Here is an 18,805-nt window from a genome sequence, read left to right on the forward strand (position 1 = left end):
GTAGTTTCCTTAAAGGTTAGTGGCAGTGTGGAATCTGAAAGCACATTCAGAACTTTTCATACTCTGTTACATTAAAATCCTTTGATCTGTGCTGAACTTTGAGTGACTCTTTTGCCCATGCATGAGTTCATAACATTATACAGTTATCTGGAAATTATTTGTACACTGAGTTATACAGATCTTCTATTAATAGATGTTTCACATTCACTATACAATATCAAAAAATCACATTTGTTAATATCACTACTGATCTCATCACGAAAGTCTTAATGTTAGGAAGCTTTCAAGCTCACAATGGTGAGTACAAGTTTTTCAAAATCCTAATTTTTGCTCAAAAGCTTGAATTTTCTCATTGGCAACAAATACTATCAATTATTTTCCTTGAAGTAACAGGCTCACTTTGTTCATTTTTCAAGAAAATGCTAATATATTAAAATACAATTGATTTTTCTCTATTGATCTTGTACCCTGAGACCTTGCTAAATTCAATTATTACTTTTGGTAACTTTTTTCAGAAATATCTTCACATTTTCTTTGCATATGATTCTTATCTTTTATAAATAAAGACACTTTTACTTCTTTCTTTTACTTATGTCTGAGTTTTTTTTTCTTTGCTTTATTCTACTGGCTAAGACTTGCAGTACACTGTTGAATTCAAGTGGTAGCAGTGGACATCCTTGCCTTGTTCTCATCCTTAAGGGGAAAACATTCAGTATTTCACTGTTATATGTGATGTTAGCTGTAGCATTGTGTGTGTGTGTGTGTGTGTGTGTGTGTGTGTGTTAATAGATGTCCTTTACTGGGTTTAAGAAGTTTCCTTCTATTCCTAGTTTGCTGAAATTTTTAACATCATGCATGGTAGTTGATTTTGTTCAGAATTTTTTTTCCTGCATCTATTGAGATGATCATGTAGTTTTTCTTTTGTTTTCTTTCCTTTTTTTTTTTTCTCTGAGACATAGTCTCGCTCTGTCACTTGGGCTAGAGTGCAGTGGTGCAGTCATGGCTTACTGTAACTTTAACCTCTTCAGCTCAAGCGATCCTCCTGCCTCAGCCTCCTCAGTAGCTGGGACTATAGGTGTGTGCCACCACACCTGGCTAATTTTTCTATTTTTTGTAGAAATGGGGTCTCGCTCTTGCTCAAGCTGGTCTTGTACTCCTGACCTCAAGCAATCCTCCCGCCTTGGTCTTCCAAAGTGCTAGAATTACAGGCATGAGCCACTGCACCCAGCCAGTTTTTCTTTTTTATTCTGATACTATGCTGAATCATATTGGCTGACTTTTTAATCTGAAAAAACTTTGCATTCTTGTTAAAAAAAAACACACATTAGTTCTGATATAGTATTCTTTTTATATATCATTGGGTTCTTGCATTTGAGTTCATAAGGGATCTTGGCATGCAGTTTTTTCTTCTTGTAATGTCTTTGATTTTAATATCAGGGTAATGCTGGCTTCATAAAATGAATTTGGGAAATGTCCCTTCACTTCTATTTTATGAAAGAATTTGTATAGGATTGGTATTATTTCTTCCTTAAATGATTGATAGAAGTCAGCAGTAAAGCCATCTGGGCTTGGAGTTAGGTGTTTCTTTTCTCTTTCTTTTATAGGGGTAAGGGGGATGGGGTGAGAAGGAAGGAAAGGTTTTGTTTTGTTTTTTTGAGACAGGATCTTACTCTGTAGCCCAAGCTGGAGTGCAGTGGCATGATCATAGCTTACTGCAGACTTGAACTCCTGAGTTCAAGTGATCTTCCTGCCTCGATGTCCTGAGTAACTGGGACTGCAGGTGCAGGCCACCACACCAGCTATTTTTATTTTTATTTTGTGTTTATGTTGCCCAGGCTGCTTTCAAACTCCTGGGCTCAAGCAATCCTCCCGTCTCAGTCTCCTAAGGTGCTGGCATGAGTACAGTATCTGGCCTCCTTTTTTCTTTTTTGTATTTTTTATTGATGTATAATAGTTGTACGTATGTTGGGGGTACATGTGATATTTTGATCCATGTATACAGTGTATAATGATCAAATCAGGGCATTGGGATATGCATCACTTCAAACATTTATGTTTTCTTTGTGTTAGGAACATTATAATTCTTCTAGCTATTTTGAAATATACAGTAAATTATTGTTCACTAAAATTTCCCTACTGTACTATCAAATACTAGAACTTATTCCTCCTATCTGACTGTATTTTTAACCCCATTAACCAACTTCTCTTCTCAATTTCTTTAATTGATATAGGACAGTGGTTCTCAGCCAGAGGTAATTTTGCAATTTTGCCCCTCCCCCAGCGGACATTTTGGGTTGTTATAACTGGTGGTACTTCTGGCATCTAGTAAGTAGAGGCCTGGGATACTGCTAAACAGGAGGACATTGCACCCCCACAACAAAGAATTATCCAACCCAAAATGTCAATAGTGCAGAGGTTGAGAAACTGATAAAGGGCTATTTGAATTTTCTAATTCCTCTTTTATCAGTTTTGACAATTTGCATCTTTTAAACAATGTCTAATCTGTCATAGGATTAGAATTAAGCAAAGAAAAAAAAGAAAAGAATTTGGCTATTTCATCTAAGTTGTTCACTGTCTTCACATAAATTTGTTTAGAATATTTCATTATTATTCTTTTAATATCTATTGCTGGGGGCGGCAAACTACAGCCACAAGCCAAATTCAGCTTGCAGCCTTTTTTTGAAATACTGTTTTAGCCTATAATCCCAGCACTCTGGAAGGCCGAGGTGGGAGGACTACTTGAGCCCAGGAGTTCGAGGCTGTGATCACTCCACTGTCCTGCCTTGGTGACAGAGCTCAACCCTCTCTCAAAAAAATACTGTTTTTTAATTTATTTTTATTTATGTATTTATTTTTGAGAGTCTCACTTGATTGCTCCAGGTAGAGTACAGTGGAGTTACCACAGCTCACTGCAACCTCAAACTCCTGGGCTCAAGAGATCCTCCTGCCTCAGCCTCCCAAGTAGCTGGGACTACAGGCGGGCACCACAATGCCCAGCTAATTTTTCTATTTTTAGTAGAGGTGGGGTCTCACTCTTGCTCAGGCTGGTCTCTAACTTCTGAACTCAAGCAGTCCTCCCACTTCAGCTTCTCAGAGTGCTAGGATTACAGATATGAGCCACCATGCCTGGCCTTAACTTGTTCTTTTTATTGTTAGGTATCTTTTAAATAAATTTTTAAAATAAGATATAATACCTGTTACATTTACCCATATATTTATAATTCTGGGATTGTTTATTCTTTTGGGTAGATCACAGTTTCCATTTGGTATATATTTTTTTTTTGTTAAATTTCCTTTAACATTTCTTGTAGTCCAAATCTATTGAAGATAAATTACCTTTTGTTTGTTTGAAAACATCTTTATTTTGCTTTCATTTAAGGATATTTTGATTAGACACAGAATTCTAGGGTCAAAATTTTCTTTCAACACTTTATAAATGAATTGTGGCTGGGCGTGGTGGCTCATGCCTATAATTCTAGCACTTTGGGAGGCCTAAGCAGGGGGATCACTTGAAGCCAGGAGTTTAAGACCAGTGTGGGCAACATAGCAAGGCCCTGTCTCTATAAAAAAAAATTTTTTTTTTTTGCCCGGGCGCAGTGGCTCACACCTGTAATCCTAGCACTCTGGGAGGCCAAGGCAGGTGGATCGATTGAACTCAGGAGTTGGAGACCAGCCTGAGCAAGAGCGAGACCCCATCTCCACTAAAAAAAAAATAGAAATTAGCTGGGCAGCTAAAAATATATAGAAAAAATTAGCCGGGCATGGTGGCACATGCCTGTAGTCCCAGCTTCTTGGGAGGCTGAGGCAGAAGGATTGCTTGAGCCCAGGAGTTTGAGGTTGCTGTGAGCTAGGCTGATGCCATGGCACTCTAGCCAGGGTAACAGAGCGGGACTCTGCCTCAAAAAAAAAAAAAAAAAAATTTTTTTTTAATTAGCTGAGCGTGGTGGCACACACCTGTAATTCTAGCTACTCAGGAGACTGCACAAGAGGATTGTTTGAGCCTAGGAGTTACAGGTTGCAGTAAGCTGTGATCGCGCCATTGGACTCCAGTCTGTGCAGCCAAGTGAGGCACTATCTTAAAAAAGAAAAGAAAAAAGCAAGAATTGTTTATGAGAAAAGTGTAGTAATTCTTATCTTTATGCCTTTTTTTTCTTTTTAATCACTGGTTTTCGGTTTTTATTCTGGTCCAGGCCTGTTGAGCTTTTGGGATTTACAATTTCCTAATTTTCATCAAATTTGGAAAATTTCAGCCATTACTATTCAAACATTTTTCTCTGTTCCCCCCTTAGCCCATTAAAATTGTTTTTCAGCTTACTTTGGCTTTGTTCATTTATTTTTGGTGTTTTCATTTTCTCTGTATGCTTCATTTTTTAGTTGCTGTTGCTATGTCTCCAAGTACATTCTAGTACACTAATTTTTTTCCTTCTGTAGTGTCTAATCATCTGTTAATCCTGTACAGTGAATTTTTTATTTCAGATACTATATTTTTAAGTTTGAGAATTTCCATTTCATTCATTTTCATACTCTTCACTTCTCTCTCCTCATTATGTTCATGATTTCCTCTACATCCTTGAGCATAGTTGTAATGATAGTTTCAGAATCCTTGACTGGTATTTTATTATCTCTGCTATGCTGGGTTTGTTTCTATTGTCTGTTTTTCTCCTGGTCATCTATACCTGCTTCTTTGCATGCTCAGCAATTTTTTATTCAACATTTGGTACTACTGTGAAAATCTACATTATTGAATGTTAGATTTTATTACCTTCCTTTAAAATGTTTTAGACTTTGTTCTGGCAGGCAGTCAGGTTTTTTGTTAAGCAGTTTGATCCTTTCAAGGCTCTTTTTTAAGATTTGTTATGGTATGTATTGAGTAGCCTCTCTCTAGGCTAGTTTAGCCCTACTGCTGAGGTGTACTCTTCTGGAGGTGCTACTCAGTGCTTCAGTTGTTCAAGTTCAACAAGAGCTCCAGGCTGGGCACAGTGGCTCATGCCTATAATCCTAGCACTCTGGGAGGCCAAGTCAGGAGTATTGCTTGAGCTGAGGAGTTCAAGACCAGCCTGAGCAAGAGGAAGACTTCGTCTCTACTAAAAGTAGAAAAATTAGCCAGGCATCATGTGCCTGTAGTCCCAGCTACTAGAGGGGCTGAGGCAGGAGGATCGCTTGAGCCTGGGAGTTGGAGATTGCAGTGAGCTGTGACCTGCAGTCTACCCAGTGCAATAGAGTGAGACCCTGTCTCAAAAAAAACAAACAACGACAACAAAAAAAACCAAAACAAGAGCTTCCCACATTAGCCGGTCAAAATGAAACATCTCCCAACCTTCTGTTAACTTTGGGAATGTTAACTTTCTAGCTATGCAGTAGTTCTTTGCCTGACTTCATGGAGTTTCACCCTATTCATTTGCAGCTTACTGTTTAGCAACAGACTCAAGCATCCTCTAAGCAGAATTCTGGAGCTATGTCTCTGGGGAATTCCCTCCTTCCTATGATAAAACAGGCATAATAACATTTTACTAAACATTTACTGAAAATGAGTGATGTGTTTAGGGATGTTTACCATAAAATTTCAGCTTTGCTGCACATTTGAAAATTTAATACAGTTGAGTATTCCTTATCTGAAATGCTTGGGACCAGAAGTGTTTCAGACTTTGGATATTTTCAGGGTTTTTTTTTTTTTTTTTTTTTTTTTCCTCATATACCTAATGAGCTATCTTGGGGATGGGACCCAAGTTGAAGCATGAAATTTGCTTATTGAGATCAGGAACTTGGGGGAGAGAAGGTAAGCAAAAGAAAAAATAAATTAATTTACTTATGTTTCCTGTACACCTTATACATATACCCTAAAGGTAAGTTTATATAATATTTTTAATAATTTTGTACATGAAACAACGTCTGTGTATATCAAACCATGAGAAAACAAAAATGTCATGGTTATCTCTACAAGCAGGCTGTAAAAAGAGAGGAAATAGGAAAAAAAGAATAAAAAAAATAGATCACAAAGGTGTCACTATCTCAACCACCCATGAGGACAATATGTGGTTGTTTGGCATCAACATCGTTCCTAACTCTGAATTTATATGATAAACAGTCATTTTCTTAGACGTATTCACATGTAAGTATTTACCAATAAAAAATATGATCATTAATATAGCGAAAAATAATGTGTTCAGAGTAACTAAGCAGCACAGTACCATCACCAGAATACCTATATCAGCTGTTAAACAACGGCAACAAACAATGGCAGGCTTGCAGTCTCCACCTACAATGCCGTGTTTTGATTGAAAGGTTACTGTACACTGGCCAGGCGCTGTGGTTTATGCCTATAATCCCAGCACTTCAGGAGGCCTTCATGGGAGGATTGCTTGAGGCCAGGAGTTTGAGACCAGCCTGGGCAAGATAATGAGACCCTGTCTCTACAAAAAATTTAAAAATTAGCTGGGCAGGGCAGCGCATGCCTGTAATCCCAGCTACTCAGGAGGCAGAGGTGGGAGGATCCTTTGAACCTAGTAGTTTGAGATTACAGTGAACTTTGATGATGCCACAGCACTCCAGCCTGGGTGACCTAGTGAGACTCTGTCTCTTAAAAAAAAAAGATACTACACACTGTATTTTATTTTTTTAGGTGAGAAGAATCATCAGAAGCAGTTGAAGGACCAGAAAGTGGGTCCTTGAGGAATAAGGGAGCATTGTGCTGGGTCACTTTTAAAAATGTTTCTTCCAGAATCATCTGCCTCATTAATAATTTTTTTGTTCAATAGAAAAGAAGTATAGTAAAGAGAAAAAACAATGGTTTTTGTCTTAGAAGTCTCTCTTTGATTTTATAAACTGACATGATTTCTTGTTATGAATGTTTGCTTCTATAGTCCTTCAATAAGCCCATCATACATTTTCACAATGTTGTCAATAGTTACTTTTTCTGAAGATAATGTCATCATCATCACTGTTAGCATGATTACCTTGATTCAGAACCATTTTGGCTATTTCACCATCGGTCAATGAATGAACCACTGGAGCCTCGTTATTGATGTTAAAAACTTCCTTCAAGGCCAGGTGTGGTGGCTCACACCTGTAATCCTAGCACTTTGGGAGGCTGAGGTAGGAGGGTGGCTTGAGGTCAGGAGTTCGAGACCAGCCTGAGCAACATAGTGAGACTTCATCTCTACCAAAAAAGAAAAAAAAATTTTTTTAAACTTCATTTTTAGCTTTACGAAGTATTTTTCTATTTTTCATTACTGTCTGTTCTTCCCTTTCAGCATAGAGCTCAATAGTTTATTCTTCTGTCTCTTCAGGTCATATCTGGTGGTCATTCCAACAACATACCATTCTGTAAGATGCTTCACACTTTAACCACTATCTAGTTTCTCCAACAACTTGACTTTCTGTGCTATAGATAAACATAAATGCTCCCTCTTTTTCTTATCTCTGTTACCCATAGGGGTGTCTGCAGGCCTTTTTTGACATTTTCAACAGTATCTTTACACCACAGAATAGAGAATAAGCAAAAAAAAATACAGTTAGTGTTTGTACATAGGTCTTGGCCCACATCCTGGGAACCCTGACATTGGCATGTTTGGCCTGTACATGTGCCATTTTATTACACTTTGTGGGTGTGCGTGGAAAAAATTTATCACAGCTGAAAGGGGCTAAAAGGATCCTTTTTCCCCTTGTGGACATGGAATAAATTGTGCATTGTGTGCCCGCATTTTGACTGCAACCCTGTCACATGAGTTAAAGTGTGGAATTTTCCACTTACGGGGTCATGTTGGCACTCAAGAAGTTTTGAATTTTGGGCCATTTTGGATTTTAGGTTTTCAGATTAGTGATGCTCAACCTGGTGTTGGAAAATAATCATGTTACACACAACAAATACAGTGCCAACATTTATAAAGATATTTGTGAGATATTAATACATCTCCATGAAATGGGTCCTAAGTCAGAAATGAATGGGAAATGCTAGCCATCCTTGTAGCTGGGACAATAGATTGAAACAGTTTAGCCCTTTGTCCTATTTTTGTAAACATAATCCTTCAGATTCTCAGAAGCTCCATTGCCACATGTTCATCTATGAAGCTTTTCTCAGTCAGTCTTGCTGGCTTTACTGAATTATCAGTCTGCTGATTTTTTTTTTTTTTTTTTTTTTTTTTTGGTCTGCTGATTATTTCTGAAGTACAGGCACTCATTTTTGGCATGGTTCACTTTCTACTGCATATAACCATTTGTATTAAACATATAGGTCTTTTTCATATGCAATGAGGGGTACAAACTAGTAAGCCAAATCCAGCCCATAGTTGTGTTTTATTTGGCCTGCATCTTTCAAAATGTTAGTTGCCCACATTTAAAAATTGAGATATTTCACATAAAACTTGGATGTCTGACTTCTTACCAGATCTGGCAACACCAGGTTGCATTCCCAAGAGCTACAGCTGGTTGCAGTGGAGGAGCAGTTTTCCAATGCCTACAGGGCCTGCTTCCCTCACGTACCACTCAGGTGGTTGAGTTTACAACTGCTAGATCTCCATTCTCCAATATCATAATCACAAGGCACACATGGCTATTTGAATGTAAATTAATTAAAATAAAATGTAAAACTCAGCACCTCAGTCACATTAGCCACATTTCCAAGTGCTCAAGAGCCATATGTGGCTAGTAGCTAGCATATTGGACAGTACAGAATAGAACATTGCCATCATTGCAATTCTACTGGATGACCTAGGATGTCCTCCCAGTTGGAAGAGGAAATATTTTCCCTATCCCTTGAGCAACATGCATTACTAGCAATACTGTAGAGCCTCCTATTTACTGTTTTTATGGGGAAATATGGCTGATTCTAACACTAGACATAGGAATGTGGACAGCTCATAGCTCTTAACTGTTGCTCTCAAGTCAGCTTCTATTATACACATTTGGGATTTACTGGGATTTTTTGTTTTTAATAATTTCAAACTAGCAGTGATACGTCACTGCCATCTAATATTTAGATTCCATTTAAATTTCACAAGTTGTCCCAATAATGTCCTTAATATTAGAACAAAAGGATCCAGTTCAGAATCACATGTTGCATTCACCTGTCTTGTCTCTTTAGTCTCCTTCAACCTGAAAGTTTTTCAGTCTTTCCTTGACTTTCACAACCTTGACACAGTGAGGACTATTTTGTACTGTGTCCAATTTTGTATTCTGTCCCTTAATTTGATTTGTCTGGTTAGATTCAGCTTATGTATCTTTAGCAGGAATCATAGTGATGCTGTGTCCTCATTGCTGCCCTTGGATGGTAGTTATTTGTCCCATTCTTGGTGATGGACCTTTTGTCTAAGCTATCTGCCAGGCTTCTCCAGTGTACTTTATCCTTTTAATTTTAAAATTTAGTTATAAACTATCCCCTTCCACACCAAACTTTCAACTAATTCATTTACTTATTTAGTATGGATTAATGAATTCCTATCTTACTCAGTGGGGTATAATCCTCTCAGATCTGGCTAATGGTTTTTGTGTACTTTTGACACGTCCCTGTCATTCTTTGAGCAGTTCCTTCTTTACAGTACATTTTGTTCCAGGCTTATTTGTACTTTCCGCCTCAGCCCTGGAATCACTCATTTCTCCAAGGAGCCCTGGATCCCTTTATTGGACAATCAAGCCCCTTCGTGGACAGAGCTAGGGAATATATGTATTCCCTACATGTACACATACTGGCATGTGTATCTGTTTACTAAATAGATCTGTATTTATATAGTTCATACCAACACCTAAACACCACAGGATTCATTCTGGTTTTTTCCTTTTCCATATTTATAACTGCATTCTCTGATTGCTAGCTTCGACTAACTACAATATACTTACTGGATCAATCCTCCCTATATGTAACCAATCTCTCATTGCCAGCACCACTCTCATCCTGTTTAGACTCCAGTACCCCTCCTTCCACAACCCCATACCCTCTTCACTCCCCCCTTTTTAAAAAATATATTTTAAAAAAAATGAACCTTGTTGGACACTGAAACCAAAAAACTCAAAAGATGCTTTTGAGATGAGAAACTTTTGTATGGACCAGGTATTTAGTATTAAGCAATTACTATTAAGTGTAATAATGGCATCATGGTATGTAAAAAATAAAGTCCTAGACCAGGCACAGTGGCTTACATCTGTAATCCTAGCACTCTGGGAGGCCAAGGCGGGAAGATTGCTTGAGGCCAGCAGTTTGAGACCAGCCTGATCAAAGGTGAGACCCTGTCTCTACAAAACAATAGAAAAATTAGCTGGGGATGGTAGTGCATGCCTGTAGTCCCAGCTACTCTGGAGGCTGAGACAGGAGGATCATTTGAGCTCAGGAGTTTGAGGTTACAGTGAGCTATTATGACACCAATACACTCCAGTCTGGGCGACAGAGCAAGTCCCTGCCTCAAAAAAATAAATAAATAAAATTAAAGTCCTTATCATTAAGACATATGTACTTGCTAGGTGATGGCTACAAGGGGGTTGATTATTATTCCATCTATTCTCATATGTGCTTGAAATTTTCAGATTAAAAAAAATTCCAAATTTTAAAAAAAGACAGGAAGCAGTTCCCAAAATTTTATTTAGATGGAATCACTGCTAATTACATAGAAGCTACTTGCCTAAGCCAAAATCCATGAGGTTCATATGAACTTTTACACAAATTAAAAACAAATGACATATTCAAATCCACAAGGAAGTATCCAGATGCCCAGGTGATGAAGGCTGAGGTAAATGAGTCTGCACATTCATTTCAAGCTGTTGAAGAGTTTGTGGGCCACCTAGATAGGGAAAAGAAAAGGATGTCATCAACTGGCAGCTTTAATGTCATAGCTTACAAGGTCCTTCATGACCTGAAACAGTACTGCCTCTTTTGTTACCACTCCTCTTCTCACACATCCACACCACACCTGAGTCCTACTGAACTCTCTTCTATCTGGAACTCAACTTTGTTCATCTTTATTCTTCCTTTAGATCTTAAGTTTAAACAAGCCACTATCCCTACACAAATCTGTCTCTACTCTGTCTTCCCACACAAACATACCTCCCATCACAGTGATGTTAATATTACATATTAATTCAACAGGTATTTGCAGAACACCTACCATATGCCAGCTCATGTTCTAAGTGCTGAGTCAGTTATAGCTGTAAACAACATCTCTGTCACTTATGGAACTTACAGAGTAATAAGGGAAATATAAACTCATAAATAAAGTACCTTCTGATAGTAATAAATGCTATGAGGAAAATAAAATACGGGAGGATAAACCTTAGTGGCTTTAAATAGGGAAGTTCAGTGAATGCCAGCTTGAGGAGGTTACACCGGAGGGACTTACCATAGTTTAGTAATTGTTCTGCTTCTGTCTGTTATGCTGGCTCATAAATTCAGTGAAGGAAGGGACTGTGTCTGTGTCACTCCCAGATTCTAACCCAGTGCTTGCTTTATAAACATAAATATTTGTTGAATGACTACAAAGTGGGAGGAAAAAAATCACCAAGAGGGCATGTAATAAGGGAACAGATCATGATTTGCCTATTTTGGACATTTCATATAAACGCTATCATACGATATGTGTGACTTTGTGACTAGCTTCTTTCCCTTAGCATGTAGCATAATGTTTGCAAGGTTTATCCATGTTATGGCAAATTCAGCACTTCATTATTTAAAAAATTTTGGTAAAATACATGTAACTTAAAATCTGCCATTTTAATCATTTTTAACTGTACATTTCTCTGGCATTAAGTATATTCACATTGTTCTATAACCATCAATCTCAGGAACTTTGTCATCTTCCTTAAACTGAAACTCTGTACCCACAAAACAGTAATTCTCCATTTCCCCTCTCCACATCTCCTGGCTACCACCATTCTACTCTCTGTCTCTGAATATGACTACTCTAGGTATCCCATATGGGTAGAATGATATATTTGTCGTTTATGACTGGATTATTTCATTTAGCATAATGTCCAAAAGGTTCATCAATGTTGTAGCATGTGTCAGTTTCCTTTACTTTTAAGGCTGAATAATACCCCATTGTATGTATATAGCACATTTTGTTTAACCATTCATCCACCAGTGGATACTTGGGTTGTTTCTACCTTTTGGATATTGTAAATAATGCTACTATTAACATAGATGTGTAAGTATCTGTTTGAGTCTCTACCCTCAATTCTTTTGGGCATATACCCAGAATTGGAATTGTTAGATCATATGGTAATTCTACGTTTCATTTTTTTGGGGGGGGGACGGTGTCTCACTCTGTTATCCAGGCTAGAGTGCAGTGGCGTCATCATAGCTCATGGCAACCTCAAACTCCTGGGTTTAAGCAATCCTCCTGCCTCACCCTCCCAAGTAACTGGGACCGTGCCTAGCTAATTCTTCTATTTTTTGTAGAGATGGGGTCTTGCACTCCCAGGCTTAAATGATTCTCCCACCTCAGCCTCTCAAAGTGCTAGGATTATAGACTTGAGCACTCTACGTTTACTTTGTTTGAGAAAAGTACTTGATTTTTGGCCAGGCAGTGGCTTACACCTGGAATCCTAGCACTTTGGGAGGCCGAGGTGGGAGGATCGCTTGAGCCCAGGAGTTTGACAGCAGCCTCAGCAACACACCAAGACCCCATCTCCACAAAAAATAAAAAATTAGCTGGGCATGGTGGCATGCACCTGTAGTCCCAGCTACCCAGGAGACTGAGGCAGGAGGATAATTTGAGTTCAGGAATTTGAGGTTGCAATGAACTATGATGACACCACTGTATGCTAGCCTAGACAACAGAGGAAGACCCTGTCTCAAAAACAAACAAAACAGGTCGGGCACGGTGGCTCATGCCTGTAATCCTAGCACTCTGGGAGGCCGAGGCGGGTGGATCGTTTGAGCTCAGGAGTTCAAGACCAGCCTGAGCAAGAGCGAGACCCCGTCTCTACTAAAAATAGAAAGAAATTATATGGACAGCTAAAATATATATAGAAAAATTAGCCGGGCATGGTGGCGCATGCCTGTAGTCCCAGCTACTCGGGAGGCTGAGGCAGGCGGATCGCTTGAGCCGGGGAGTTTGAGGTTGCTGTGAGCTAGGCTGATGCCACAGCACTCTAGCCCGGGCAACAGAGTGAGACTCTGTCTCAAAACAAACAAACAAACAAACAAACAAACAAAACAGTACTTTTCATTATTGCTGATATACCATTTTATGGATATACCACATTTTGTTTATCCATTTGTCAGTTGACAGACATCTATGTTTCTACTTTTTGGCTATTATGAATAATGCTTCTATGAACATTTGTGTACAAGTTTTTGTGTGGACACATTTTCATTTCTCTTGGGTATACACCTAGGAGTGGAACTGCTGGGTTATATGTTAACTCTATGTTTAATCCTCTGAGAAACTGCCAGGCTATTCTCCGCAGCGGCTGTACCAACTTACATTCCCACCAGCAGTGTATGAGATTTCCAATTTTTCCATATCCTGTCCAAGGTCTGTTATCTGTTTTTTTTTTTTATTATAGCCATCCTAGTGGGTATAAAATGGCATCTCATGGTACATTTGATTTGTATTTCCCTAATGGCTAATGATGTTGAGCATCTTTTCATATTTTTATTGGCCACTGAGTTTTAATAGAAGCAGCCATATCAAATTCTGCCTACATGTAATTTATATAATACCTTGCTGTGTTATATGAGTCAAGAACAAGTATACTTCAAAAAAAAAAAAACAACTTTCTATACCAACTACTGTGTATAAGACACACTGGAGGATATAAATTATTTTAAAGAGTCTGTTACTTAAGAGTACAAAATCCAGCTTCCCCACTGTTTAGCAATGCAAGTTGGGAGGTTCATTCTTCTTCTCTGAGCCTTAGTTTCTATCTGTAAAATGGGGATGATGATACCTATCTCCAGTGGAAGTGGTAAGGATTAGGTAAGATTTTTTTTTTTTTTTTTTTTTGAGACAGAGTATTGCTTTGTTGCCCTGGCTAGAGTGAGTGCCATGGCGTCAGCCTAGCTCACAGCAACCTCAAACTCCTGGGCTTAAGCAATCCTACTGCCTCAGCCTCCCAAGTAGCTGAGACTACAGGCATGCGCCACCATGCCCAGCTAATTTTTTCTACATATATTTTAGTTGGCCAGATAATTTCTTTCTATTTTTAGTAGAGACGGGGTCTTGCTCTTGCTCAGGCTGGTCTCGAACTCCTGACCTCGAGCAATCCACCCGCCTCGGCCTCCCAGAGTGCTAGGATTACAGGCATGAGCCACTGCGCCCGGCCTTAGGTAAGATTTTTTATGTAAAATGCTCGGCACTGTACTTGACATATGTTGAGTCACAGTAAATACTCATTGATGGGCCTGCCCCTAGCATGGAAAGGTTGTCAACACCAAGTCTTCCCTGGCCACTGTGAGCTTTCCCCTTCCTGACTTCAGATTGACTTACGCAGTGGTCCCTTGCATGCAAGAAGTCAAAGAGCTCCTCTGTGCAATCCTCTTCTGTATGTGATCGGGAGGAGACACGCTCATCACACAGTTCTAGCCGCTCCCGGGCCTTTACACATTTCTCTAGCTGCTCGCATTGTTCTCTCACTGTTGTTAGGGGATCCTGATGGAGAAACAGAAAAAGAACAAAATGGCGATTTTAGGGGAGACCCACCAAACACATATGCTTTGATTAATACAACCAGCAAACCAAGGTGCTGCCTCTGAATTACCGTGCAGAAGGCCAGCTAGCAGAGCCACACTGCCACCAGACATGGCAGAATGGGGTCTCCCATTCAATTCTGATGCTAAGTAGTAGGGAAAAGTTTCACATTCCTGCCTTCCAAGGTTGCCAGTATGCACTGAAAGCCTCAGTCCTATCTGAAAAACAAGGTGGTAAAGGAAACCTGGCCAAACTAAGTAGACCTATAGGAGGCCTTACTTGTTAACACAGCATTTTGGGATATGGCATGTCTAAAATTTCAATTCCCCCTGTCTGAGAACCAGGCCTATGCACCCGAGCTGTCCAGCTAGAAAGGCAGTGCTAACACAGAAAAGGACCACCTCAGAAAGGTTCCTTTGGAGGAACCTGAATATAAAGGTTCCTTCTTTATCAAACCATAAATAGCAGATGACTGAGTGCCAGGCCCTCAAGATGCTGTCTGCTCCCTGACATCACAACTGAAGAAGCCCCAAACCAAGAATAGACACAGATTCCCAGACCATACCCCCAAATACTCCATTACATGGAAAGTATTAAAGCTTATTCCACCCCTATTCTCTCCAAGGTGTCCTTCAAATGCCTTAAGTTTCATGATGCTCAAACTTCTTGCTTTTACTGAGACAGTTCCAAACCTGAGACAGCTCTTACCACTAATTCCTCCTCTTCCTCTTCCTCCTACAAAATGAAAACAAAATTAATGTCAGCAGCAATTTTATGGCATGATTATTCCCAATAATATTGATGATGTAATTACTGAAGATAAATATTGTATTAATCATGTTATTTTCTAAGTTTTATGACATTTTGATATCTTAGGGGCCTTGCTAATCCTGCCCTCCCAGGGCTAGCTAAGTTTTAGATAGCAAACAACTTGCCTGGTAGCATATCTCCCATATGCAGCCCAATCAATCCAAAACCCTTGTAGCCAACCATCTTCATCTGAGTCTTATACACCAACCTCATATTTCCCTTTGTCTAAATCACCATTGGGTCAAATACAGAACAACTAGGGACCAGCCCTATAGCCCAGAGCCCAGTGAAATTATTCAAACTATCCAATCCTAAATTTAATTAAGCTTGCCTACCCTGCCTTACCCATTTCTTCTCACAGAAACCAAGACTCTGAGCCATGCTTTCTATCCCACTCACTTCTTCTGCCTCCTGACCAGCCTTGACACTTCTCTATGTAGCCCTGCATAGTATGGTATGCCCCCTTCTCTTGGGAACTATAAGTAATAAACTCTTTTTTCAAAAGCAGTTGTCTCCATGTCTGTCACATTACTGTACCTGATTAAAACAAATCCCAGGTACATTTCAATTCAAGACGGAGATACCATCCTACTTTCATTAGCAGGAACCTAAGTATGCTTAACACTCTACAGTTTGTAAAGCAACTTCTTATGTGTTATGATTTGATCACATTAGTTCCTTAAGGAAGTAGTCCCAGTTTAGAGATAAGAAACAGTAATCAGACATTTTCTGATACAGATTCAAGCTGTCAGATGTTCATATGGGACCTACAAAACGAAGTATTTTGTTCTCGATTCTGGTAAGTCCTAGTAGTGCTAGAAATATTAACAGCTAAGTTTAGTTCTTACATCTTAAATCAAGTAAGGAGGAAAGCCATTTTTTCTAGATTCTGAACTTCAATTTGGAATATGAAAATGGACAAACTAAACTCTTCTCTAGCCAGAGCCTGACTGAAGATGGTTACGGTCACTGTTTTTTGGCTTGCTGAACTCCCAGAACCCTAAGACTAACCATTAATATAAGTGCACCAAAGGTCTACACAAGTCCACCCATGAGCTTGGAAACACAGGCCCTACCTATTTACTTCTGATTCAAGTGGATAATCTCAAACTTAGTTTCCCTTCTTCCAAGGGGAGCAGTGTAAAAAATTCCCCATGCATCAGCATAGACCTAAATCTGGGGCATAGCCGAGTCTGATCAGTGTCTCAATGCCTGTCAGAAATAAGGTGTTTGCCTGCTGGTGCATGCAAGTGTCCACGTTTCGGGGAAAGAAAAGAAAAGGTATATACAGAAATAAAAAGAACAAGTTCAATATCCCAATACAATCTGTTTTATTCTCTACCATGCCATTCAGGGAAGAGACCAAAGCTCATATAGGCTGGGAATGAGGGGTAGGGCAGGTTCAACTGTAACCCAGGCTACTTATTCTCACAATTGGCAAAGGTTTCTTCTAAACATGAAGATTCTATTTAGGATGTAAATTCTAGTTTTTCATTAAACAAGATTTCTTAATCTTGCTCTTTTTAAAAAAATTATACTGAAAAAGTTTTCCAAAAGAACTAAAATTACATTCTGCCCGAGTCAGAAACCAGAAATTAGTACACTAGAAGCAAGACCTTTATATCATTTCCCTATTAGCAATGGTACAACACTGATAATTTTGTATCAAAAATATCATGGCACATTTTAGAAAAACATCCAAATATAAGTCTGAATATGAACTGCTTCATGTAAAAATTCTAGTCAATGCGAAAAACCAATGTCATACTAAATAAAAATATTTAATCCTCTAGAATTATGGGTTCTTCATAAAATACTCCCATTTTCTGTTCAGTTTTTTTTTTTTTTTTTTTTTTTTTGAGACAGAGTCTCACTGTGTTGCCTGGGCTAGAGTGCCATGGCATCAGCCTAGCTCACAGCAACCTCAGACTCCTGGACTCAAGCAATCCTCCTGCCTCAGCCTCCTGAGTAGCTGGGACTACAGGTATGCGCCACCATGCCCGACTAATTTCTTCTATATATTTTTTAGTTGTCCAGCTAATTTTCTTTCTATTTTTAGTAGAGATGGGGTCTCGCTCTTGCTCAGGCTGGTCTTGAACTCCTGACCTCGAGCGATTCTCCCACCTCGGCCTCCCAGAGTGCTAGGATTACAGGTGTGAGCCACCGCGCCCAGCCAATACTCCCATTTTCTTAATTTTAAAATTGACTGCTTATTTACTTTCTTTTTCTCATCTACTGCTGTGGTGGGCTGAATTTTGTGAGGCTGGCTCCACTTCCTTCTGAAAATAATAAGGCTAGGAAAAATTAAGGGACAAGTGAGTTAACAACTATTCTGAATCCATAAGCCCAGAATGGCCACCTTGAAGTGACCAGAGAACAAATGAACAGACAGGAAATGAAATTGGAAACCAAAAGCTAGTAGCTTTTCTAAAGCACTGTGGGTTGAGAGTCCTGGCTCTAGAACCACACTGCTTGGATTCAACCCAAGCGCCAATTTGTTAGCTGTGTCCTTAGACGAGATATTTAACATCCATGCTTGTTTCCTCGTCTGTAAAAATGGCAATAATAATACCACCTAATACCTCATAGGAATATTGTGTACATTAAATGAATTAGTACATAGAAAGCACTTGGAATAGCAAGCAGTCAATACATACTTATTATACAGGCACTCTTACTCTGGGAAAGCGCTCCTTCTTTCATCACAGAATTATACTACACATTCCTACATTGTCCCCAAAGATAAACCTCCCTTCGCCCTCAAAGAAAAAGAAACCACTTTTTCACAGAACTCTTGTAAGGCCAGATCTCCTACCCTCCAAAGAAGATGTGGCAGGGATTTCTGACCTGAGCTAGGGTAAAGTTGGTCTGTTTGCTCCCAAACTAGGCCCTCAGAACACCTGAATGACTGAAAATATTTTGACAAAAGTTTAGTCGATACGGAATTTTCGCTCTCGTTAAACCTTCACATTTATAGAATGGGGAAGCCGAAGCTCAGAGAAAGACTACTAGCCCAAAGTCACTCGACTAATTCTGGGGAAGGGTCGAGGGAACCAGCTCTCCCGACCCTGCAAATCCAAGAGGGGAAACCAGGGCTAGGAGAGCCCGAGGCATGTGTGGGCGGGTTGAGTCCTGGGCCTTAGAAAAGAGGGTCGAGTCGATCACCTTGCCTTACCTCCTCGGGATCTCCGGATCCGGTCAGCATCTTTTGTTCGTCCTCCAGACCCATGTCCACCTACGGTTCTGGACTCAACACGAGCAGCAACAGCGGCACCTAATACACTTCAGGATCAAAAAGGACTCGTAAGGGTCACTCAGCGGATATCCGGCGATCTGGCCGGAAGTGCGGCATACTCAATCGTAGTCGCGAACACACGCTC

General features: G+C 39.5%; 1 protein-coding gene across 1 annotated transcript; it reads right to left on the bottom strand.

Annotated features, from left to right (window-relative positions):
• Positions 1–10,549: 10,549 nt before the first annotated feature.
• LOC123634180 (cytochrome b-c1 complex subunit 6, mitochondrial) lies at positions 10,550–18,794 on the bottom strand. The gene is made up of 4 exons (XM_045545509.1): positions 18,601–18,794; positions 15,324–15,350; positions 14,415–14,576; positions 10,550–10,766 (listed from the first exon to the last, which is right to left on the bottom strand). The coding sequence occupies exons 1-4, from the start codon at positions 18,652–18,654 to the stop codon at positions 10,734–10,736; spliced, it is 276 nt and encodes a 91-aa protein (XP_045401465.1). The 5' UTR covers positions 18,655–18,794; the 3' UTR covers positions 10,550–10,733.
• Between the last annotated feature and the right edge of the window lie 11 nt (positions 18,795–18,805).

Source organism: Lemur catta, chromosome 3, assembly GCF_020740605.2.
Source record: "Lemur catta isolate mLemCat1 chromosome 3, mLemCat1.pri, whole genome shotgun sequence".
Lineage (NCBI taxonomy): Eukaryota > Metazoa > Chordata > Mammalia > Primates > Lemuridae > Lemur > Lemur catta.

What these genes read in the sequence shown, in the direction of transcription:
- LOC123634180 (XM_045545509.1), bottom strand. Translation starts at nt 18,654, where the DNA reads ATGGGTCTGGAGGACGAACAAAAGATGCTGACCGGATCCGGAGATCCC. An exon ending in GATCCGGAGATCCCGAGGAG is followed by an intron (nt 15,351 to 18,600) that starts GTAAGGCAAGGT and finishes TTCATTTTGTAG; the next exon opens with GAGGAAGAGGAAGAGGAGGA. An exon ending in TGCATGCAAGGGACCACTGC is followed by an intron (nt 10,767 to 14,414) that starts GTAAGTCAATCT and finishes TTCCCTATCTAG; the next exon opens with GTGGCCCACAAACTCTTCAA.